Source organism: Cnephaeus nilssonii (assembly GCF_951640355.1).
Source record: "Cnephaeus nilssonii genome assembly, chromosome: 5".
NCBI lineage: Eukaryota > Metazoa > Chordata > Mammalia > Chiroptera > Vespertilionidae > Cnephaeus > Cnephaeus nilssonii.
The window spans coordinates 86,252,908-86,262,194 of record NC_137076.1 but is presented as its reverse complement, the minus strand read 5'-3'; the positions used below and the strand labels follow the sequence as shown (position 1 = coordinate 86,262,194).

General features: G+C 38.6%; 1 protein-coding gene across 1 annotated transcript; it reads left to right on the top strand.

Moving 5' to 3' along the window:
- The first annotated feature begins 1,500 nt into the window (after positions 1-1,500).
- On the top strand, positions 1,501-8,398 carry SPINK1 (serine peptidase inhibitor Kazal type 1). The gene is made up of 4 exons (XM_079772458.1): positions 1,501-1,609; positions 2,334-2,365; positions 3,814-3,920; positions 8,274-8,398. The coding sequence occupies exons 1-4, from the start codon at positions 1,555-1,557 to the stop codon at positions 8,317-8,319; spliced, it is 240 nt and encodes a 79-aa protein (XP_079628584.1). The 5' UTR covers positions 1,501-1,554; the 3' UTR covers positions 8,320-8,398.
- Positions 8,399-9,287: the final 889 nt, after the last annotated feature.

Below are 9,287 nucleotides of genomic sequence, written 5' to 3'. Positions count from 1 at the left end.
CTCTCTCCCTTCCTATCTCTGAAATAAATAAAAACATTTTTTTAAATGTCACCTGATCAGCAAGGCCTTCTCTGACCAATCTATAACCGTCTCCCAAATCCTCTAGTATGCTTACCCTCTCTATCCATTTTCTCCATAATATTTATCATAATCTGATATACTTTATAATTATTTATTTTGTATTGCCTGTCTCCCCCATCTAAAATTCAATGGAAGCTCCATGAGGGTAGAGACTGTCATTTCTATTCATTGACGTATCCACAGCAATAAGTACAGCTCTTGACATGTGTGAGGATCTGGGAGGGTCTGAGTTGTTATCCTACTTGAAAGCTAGCAAATTAACCTGCACGGTTAAATGGATGCTGGCAGAAGACTTGAACTCCTGGGTCAGGGACAAGGGACTTAATTATTCAATAGCAACAGTCAGAGCGTCAGCATTTGTTCTAGTTTCCCAAGCCCCCATTTCCACAGGGTGATGTGAAGAGGGCCCAGCGGTACCTGAACAGAAAGTGCAGTGTGTGACAAGAATAGGATGCCAAGGTTTTTAAAAATCCCTAATCTTTTTAAAAGTGCACTATGCTACTTAAGCTTTGCCATGGAGGGAAAGAGCATTTTTATTACACTAAACGTAAACAAACCTCCTCTTTATTACAGAGGGTACACTATTACACTCTCCAAGGCCATTTGTTATACAAACACTCTTGAGAAGGTGGGCTGAAGCACAGGCAGCCAGCCAGTGCCTCTATTCACAAGACAAGCGAAACATGAGTGAGAGTAGAGAATTGTTTCTCAATGACACATGGTAGACACAATACATATTTTTGAATAAAAGGTCAACACTTTGAGTTAGGTGCTATTATTATTTCAATTCTCAGATGAATAAATTGAGACACAGCAAAAGTGCACTACATCTCCAATATCATAGAGCTAGTAAGTGTCTCTGGCAAGGATGTGCGCGCATGTACACACACACACACACACACACACACACACACACACACCTCAAGGAACTGAGTCCTCCTGTCTCTAACCTGTCCTTCTGTCAGCTACTTTAGGCTTTGTGAATGGGTGACAGAAAAATAGAGAAAGAATAAAAAAGGGAAAAGCTGAAGAAAAGCAAAAAAGAATGGAGAGGGTTTATAACATATCCACAGCTGCTCAGATATCCAGAACTACAGAGTACAAGGGACCTTTGAGTTCACCTAACGGAAGAAAAAACGGGGGCCGAGGAAAGACAATGCCTTCCCAAATCACAGAGGAGGCAAGGGAGAGAAGCAACTACCTACCAGAACTCTTTTCCTGACAGGATTGTGGCCTTGCACATTTCAGGCCCATGGTATTCCTTTCAGCTTTCGTACACAGGTGACATTACCCAAACCTGGAGGCTAGGCTACACTGCGAAGTCAATCAATAACCAAAGAGACCTGTGACACAGGGCAGCAGGTGGAGCCCAGGTTGCCACTGCCTATATAACCTTTCCAGTCCAAGGGTTCTGAAGAGAAGCAGTAAGTTCATTGCAGTTTTCAGCTGAGCTCTGGACCCAAAACTTCAGCCATGAAGATAACAGCCATCTTTCTTCTTAGTGCCTTGGCCCTGTTGAGTTTGTCTGGTAAGTATCTTTGTATGTTTTTCTGACTTGAATAAAAGCTTTTGACCTGTTGCTTTACTGGGCACATTACCTTCTGGACTTAGAGTCTAAGCTTGAACAGAGCTTTCTGTCCCAATGAGATGAAATAAGTTCACTGGATGAGAATTGTAGAAAGAGGAATTTTAATATAAAATAAGGACAACATCTCTTAAACATTGCTTACAAAAGGAGACTTAAATGGAATTGCAAAAGTTAGTTTTGCATCAGAATACCTGGTTACTGCTAGTTGTAGCTGTTTCACAGTTAGCTATATGAACTTCACCAATAAACTGAGATAAAGATACTTATACATCCTATATCACTAATAGTGAGATCAAAGTCTAAATAACTGGTTGTGGGAAAGTCAGTGAGCATTCAGAAGATATTTGCTCAATGCCTGATACATTTCAAGCAGTAAACACATCATTTCTATTTTCAAGGAAATGAGCCAACTTTTCTCAAATACCAAATTAGGATACTTTGGTCATAATCAAATTTTTGCTTAATTTTTCCAGTTTTCAGCAAGCAGGGAGTGAGTGGCCACCAATGAGATGTCCTTGAGAGAAAATAGGAATAAGAAGGAGTGGGGAGTGAAAGAGGCCATCAAAGAAGTCATTGTCTTCAAAGGAAGCAGAGAATTTTGAATAGAATAGATCTAGTTTCTCCGATTCAGGACTCAACTTCCCATGTCTGACTTGTTTTCTAGGTAACGCTAAAGCTGATGTCCCAGGAACAAAGGTAAAGACAATTTGTAATCTCTTATTTCTCAGGTTAGAATTGTTTGTTCCAATCAAAGAACGCTCCAGTGGTCACCTTACAGTTTAGCCTGAAGTCAAGATGAGGAGTATGAATGCTAGCAAGGCTTAACCTACTACAGGCAGATGCTAACAGTAGTTCCCCCACAGAGGCTCATGTTAAAGGACAAATTCACTGATATACAAGCAGTTTCTATGTAGTCACACAGTGCTTGCTGTGAAGGGGTTTTTATATAAGGACAAGGTTTTGGAGTGGAAGCCTTATTATCCTCACTCCAAAAGCTCCAGATCTCCAAGGTGGAGCTCTAATTAATAATAACAGAGGAATATAATAAACTAGGTTCTTCCTCTAGAAAAGGTATTCTATATCCAAACATCTACAAATATTCTGTCTCTATATTTAAAGAAAAAAGTGTCCCTCTTCCCATTATATTTATACCTAGTGGGGAGATAGATGACAAACCAAAAGTACATAGTAAATAAATTACTACATTTTTGATAAGTGTTATAAATTCTGGTACCATTAGGAACCTAGCCTAGTTAGAGTGATCAGGGAAAGTGCCCCTAAGAGAGATTTATTTTGAGCCATGAAGGACAAATGAGCGTTAGCAAAGTGTAACTGGTGAGGAGAGGTGGTAGAGCAAGCATGTCAAACTCTTGGCTGGCGGGCCGCATGCCTCCTTTTAAATAAACGAGAGTTTGACATGCTTGTGATAGAGTGAAGTGGCTAAGAGCTAAAGCTCAGGATCTACATTGACTGGATTTGAATCCTGGATCCAGGAATTAATACCTGTGTGGCCAAGGGTGGTTTATCTTTGTGCCTCATTGTCTTTACTGGAAGAAGAGTATAATAAAAAGTTCATAGAATACTTGTGGGTTTTTAAATAGAATAACAAATGAAAAGCACTTACGACAGTCTCTGGCCTTTAGTAGTCATTCAATAATTACTAGTTCTTATTGACATAGAGGAAATAGGCTGTGCAAAGACTCCAAGGGTGGAAGACACCTAGTGTCTTCAAGTGACTAAGAGAATGGACTACAGTGTGCAAAGAAGAACATGCTCAAGGTGTGGTTGACCTGAGAGAAGCTAGCAGCTGCAGTAATTATAAACTTGAACATTATTCACTCACCTGATTAAAATGTCAAAAAAACCATTATGAGATAATTTCATTCCCATTTCGCAGATAAAGTGACTGAGGTTCAGGGACACCAAGAAATTTACCAATGTCAGACAATTTGTAAATAACATAGGCATTACTTTAAACCAGGCTTTCTGACTCAAAATCTTTAATTCTTTCTCTTATTATCACTTTCCCTATACAATCATGCTTTCATCTTTAAGCTAAGAAACTCCAGGGAGGTAAAAAGCACTTTGAAGATTTTGCTATAAACTCAAAGAATGGAAAATGATTCTGCTTAATTCCATTTTAGGCTGTATGTAACAGTAATGTGAATGGATGCACCAAGATATATAACCCCATCTGTGGGACTGATGGGCAGACTTATCCTAATGAATGCGAGTTATGTATGGAAAACAAGTGAGTACAAACTTAAATTTCTTTTAAAATCTATTTTAAGCTGCTTGTCTTCAAATTTCATATATCTTATCCCTTGAAGCCCCAAACAATATACCAATATCATCCATCTTACCATGAGAGAAACAAAACATCTAGTTTTCCAAAAGTAATTTTCAATATTTTTTTCTTATTATTATGTATCTGGTATGATTATATATATATAGGGGAGTGTGTGTGTGTGTGTGTGTGTGTGTGGATGGAAAATATTTATTGTCGCACATTGTGCTAGACACTTAATAGTCACACAGACTCCATGAGGTAAACTAGAGGCCTGGTGAACGACATTTGTGCAAAGGGGGGCAGGGGTCCCTCAGCCCGGCCTATTCCCTCTCACAATCTGGGACCCCTGCCACCAGCCGCTGTGCTCACCAGCTATGAGCCTGGCTCCTGCATTGAGTGTCTGCCCCCTGGTGGTCAGTGCGTGTCATAGCGACCAGTCATTCGCTGTTCGGTCTATTTGCACATTAGCCTTTTATTATATAGGATATTACTAAGCCCATTATACACATGGAGAAAGTGAAATTCAGTTTTACTCTACATAACTTGCTTGAGATCACCAGCAGTAAGTGCAGAGCTGGGACCTAATCCTTGTTCTTCCCGCCATGCTGCAAAGTCAAGTACCAGACTGAGGATTTGTGAGATACAGAAGAAATGCTAACCTGCTTCGTCTCTCGATTCACTTACACTCAATGCTAACAGAGTGCTGAGCACCATGCTTGAGAGCAGAAAATTAAAAACAACGAATTATGCCTGCTAGGGTTTAGAAATGTTTGGAGGCTTTCTTTATGCCATAAAGGAGAGAAATAAGAAGGGGGGAAATGAACAAAAGAGAGACAGGAATTAATAATATGGTACAATATAAAATGTATTAAGGATAATGAAATAGAGGAGGAAAGGTGTTTGAATGGTTCATGAATTTAAAAAATCACTTGTGTGATAAAAACTCATGCTTTTACAGCAAAATAGTAGATAATCTGGATTTTTTTAAAAACTCATATACTCAAAATACCCTTAAATTTAAAATGTCATTCTGGATGATAGTAATGATTGTGTTTACTAAAACCTTAAATATTCAAGTATGAATTATATAGATTAGGTGACCAGAAAATATTTTTGTAATGTTTTTATTTATGAACTTGAGAGCCAGTCTCAATGAAGCTCATTTTCTGAAGTGATTATAGGTCAGTGATGGGAAGCAGGGTCAAGCACTCAGAGAAACAGATTTGCCATAGATTTTCTATCTTACTCAGCTTCTGAACACTTAACATGTGCCAGGCATTGTGCTAGTCACCTCTGCTCTTCTTGTGCTTATGAATAAGAGAAAATAGGTCATGAGCACAAAGAAGCTTCTTGCAACTTGTGACAAATGTCATCACATGAGCTATGAGCAAACTGCTATAGGAGAGAAGAAAAGACACAGATTTCTTCTTACTAAAAGGGTCAAGAAAGGATCCATGAAAGGGATATTATTTCAACAGGGCTCTGAATTTTAGTAGTATAACGAAAGTATTTCAGGTAGCCCTAACCGGTTTGGCTCAGTGCATAGAGCGTCGGCCTGTGGATTCAAGGGTCCCAGGTTCAATTCCAGTCAAGGGCATGTACCTTGGTTGCGGGCACATACCCAGTAGGGAGTGTGCAGGAGGCAGCTGATCTAACTCTCTATCCCTCTCCCTTCCTCTCTGTAAAAAATCAATAAAATAAAATAAAATTATATATATATATATATATATATATATATATATATATATATATATATATATATTTTAAAGTATTTCAGGTTAAATAAAGGTGTAAAATGATCAAAACAACAGATATCCCACAAGTGACCTGGAAGACTCATTTATCATGAAACTGATTTGCTATTAAAACGTTGATTTAGGCTCAAGTGACTACATACATGTCCATTATTCCACTGTATAAATTCCCTATAACACGACCCTCTTCTTGGTCTGCTTTAAATCATTTCAGAAAATTCTCAGTGTTTAAGAAGGATTGTGGAAGTAGTCCTTTTCTTCCCTCCTGTAGGGAGACAGAAATAATATCCTAAAGTTTTAAACCTAAAACATTAGGTGCTGGCTTTGTGGTGAATTTATTTCCACTTTAAAAACTTGTAAGAGGCACTGGCCGGTGTATCTCAGTTGGTTGAGCACGTCCTGTGCACTGAAAGGTCATCAGTTCAATTCCCAGTCAGGGCACATACCCAAGTTGCGGGTACAATCCCTGGTTGGGTGTAATCCCTGGTTTTATACAGGAGGCAACCAACCAGGGTTTCTCTCTCTCCCCCTCCCTTCCTCTCTTTCTAAAATCAATGAAAACATATTGTAAAAAAAAATTGTTAAGAGGAACTTTAAACCACTTGTTAATTTTCTCATGACCTAAGTTGTTGGCATTAAGGTCAAACATCATGTTTCTATCCAAGGGGAGGAGCAAGCAATAGAACAGCCTTGAGACTTGGGAAATTTCCAAGTTCCAAACCAAAAGGCCCAGTATTTAGAGTGAAACATATTGAGAAAACATGAGCACAGGGCTGGGACACCCACCCTTTTCCCTTAGATTTTAAAACTCACTAGCCCTGCTTACTGTTTCTATTATTTTAAAAATATGTAAATATGGGAAGAACATTTGAGTGCCAGAAAATATAACTTCTCTGCCTGTATTTTTAAGTCTACAGAGAAAATGTAGCTTTCTTAAATGCAACATCTTTTCAAATGTACATATTGCCTTTCTATTGCCCATTAAAAGCATCAGACAAATGTATACTTAACAACTTAACCCCTAGTTCAGTGGTCGGCAAACCGCGGCTCGCAAGCCACATGCAGCTCTTTGGCCCCTTGAATGTGGCTCTTCCACACAATACCACGTACCCTAATTAAGTTAATAACAATGTATCTACCTATATAGTTTAAGTTTAAAAAATTTGGCTCTCAAAAGAAATTGCAATCGTTGTACTGTTGATATTTGGCTCTGTTGACTAATGAGTTTGCCGACCACTGCCCTAGTTGTTGGGTTTTGTGATGGGGAGACAAACAGGGCTTTTATCTCCTTGATCATTGTGCTCCTGGAAGATATATTCAGTAAGGTCCTTTTCCTATTTCTTCTATGTCTTCTTCAGGACTTTGTACTGGCGCATTCTTTTCAGCACTCTCCAGCACAACTTTCTGCAATGTCAGAAATGCTCTACATCTGTGCTATCCAATATGGAAGCCCCTGCCCCTAGTACTTAAAACGTGGCTAATACAACCAAGAAACTGAAGTTTAATATCAGTTAGTTTTAACGATTTAAATTTAAATAGCTACACATGGATAGTGTCTAGTGTGCTGGACAGCACAGCTAGAGAAAAGAAGTGAACTAGGGTCCTCTGTTTAGATGCTTGTGCTTGTATATGCTACAAGTATTATGAGTGGTTAATAATTATGGAACAAGAAAGCATCAAAAACTCTTAAAATGAAGAATCAGCAAGATTCAGATAAATACATTTGTAAAGATATATTAGTTAGATGTCCTCAAGTAATAGAGAAATAGAAGAATTTTTATAAGCTAGTATATTGAAGGAAAGGATGAATAGATAGACAAGAGATCTGGACACAATCTCACAAGGAACAATTTAAATATTTATAAATATTTGGCTCCGGGAAGAGGAAACTAGTTTGGGAAAGGTGGTGTGGGGCTGGGGGAGCAGAAAAGTCTTTATCTGGAAGGGAGGATGCTTAGAGCTAGCAGGTAACATATGGGACAGACAGATGACTTCCTTTTGTGAGATCTCACAAATATGAATGCCAGCATTCTAAGGGAAAAGATCAATCAGTTAGAAGGTCCTGCAGAGCCCACTTTCTCAACCTGGAAACATGGTGGTCAGGACAATGACATCAGGAGCAAAAGAAGCAACAATGGATTAGAGATTAATTTCAGAGGTTCACATTTTTTTTTTCTTTCTGCTATACTCTTAGTGTATGTAATAGTTCTCAATCAATATTTGATGAATTAATGAATAAGTGAATGAAAGAAAGAGAAATGGGGATAAATCTCAAACCAATCCAGGTAGCTCAGCTGGTTAGAGCCTCACCTTGATACACCAAGATTGCTGGTTCTATTTCCAATCAGGGCACATACAAGAAGCAACAGATGAATGCATAAATCAATGGAAAGTTGTTCTCTCTCTCTCTCTCTCTCTCTCTCTCTCTTTTTCTCTCTCAAATCAATACATTTTAAAAAACCTTTATTTTAAATAAAGCTAAACTTTTTTCATTATTTTTTTCCCATCGTCACTTTGTCAGCAGAGGTTAAACTAATTTTTTTCCCAATCTTTTCTACAGGAAGCGCGAGGTTCCTGTCCTCATTAAAAAACATGGGCCTTGCTGAGAACCAAGGTTCTGAAATCCTGTAAGGTCACCATGATACCCACTGCCTGATTGTTGAATAAAATGCATCTAAATACTTCCTGTGGTTCCCATATACTTTATTCCTAAAGGCATGTTTGACTAAAGTGGGGACAGAGAACCAAGTTTATAAAAATCCAGCAATCCAGTAATTTCAGACAGGGTTTCCTTCATGGTACTTTTTGCTTCCCTATCTTCCTCACATTCTGAGGACGCTGTCTTAGGAAATATGACTGCAGATATTTAAGTGACAGGACACAGTTGATCATCAATACATTTAGGACTAGAGAGCATTTTCAGAAACAGGTGGAAAACTAGTCCAGAAACATGTTACTCAACACCTATCACCTTTCACTAATGAAATAATTCCTTTAGGTTTTCCTTGGGATTTAATTGAGCATCTATTGTACCTGGCAGTGGTCTAGGTACACATGTGTAAGAATTCCAAGAGCTGTCTATCTGGCAGAAAATAATTTAGTCTTAAGATTTTCCCTCTATCTTAAGAGTATAGATTTCAGGTGACACACAATTTTCTCAAAGAGGCTCCGAATCATTAAGGAAACCAAAAAGGCTACATTTTCTCAACTAAGCTGTGGAACAGCCTCTGTATTCAGCTTTAATTATTCCTCAGCAGAGCTAACGCCCCATTAGTGACTAAGGTTTTTCATGGTACCTGAGATTTGGAGGGAGGAGCAAAGCGAAAACAAATCAAGCATTAGGGTAGGATGCTCAGATCATACCCATATTGAGACCATTTTTAGTGTTCCCTTCTCTCCATCCCAAAAAAGCTCTTCAATCTTCCCTGTCAAGTCCCAGGTTAACCTAGGCACTCACCCGACCCAGCTTCTAAGTCTTGTAATTACCTATTTACACTGCTGTGTTCTCAGTATTTCTGGCTGAATGTATCTGTTGCCCCATGCAGACCAGGTTTAAGACATGTCCATCTGTCTC

Bases quoted from the DNA above. Each gene is read 5' to 3' on its own strand.
- SPINK1 (XM_079772458.1), top strand. From the start codon at position 1,555: ATGAAGATAACAGCCATCTTTCTTCTTAGTGCCTTGGCCCTGTTGAGT. The intron at 1,610-2,333 runs GTAAGTATCTTT...CTTGTTTTCTAG, and splicing joins GGCCCTGTTGAGTTTGTCTG to GTAACGCTAAAGCTGATGTC. The intron at 2,366-3,813 runs GTAAAGACAATT...ATTCCATTTTAG, and splicing joins CTGATGTCCCAGGAACAAAG to GCTGTATGTAACAGTAATGT.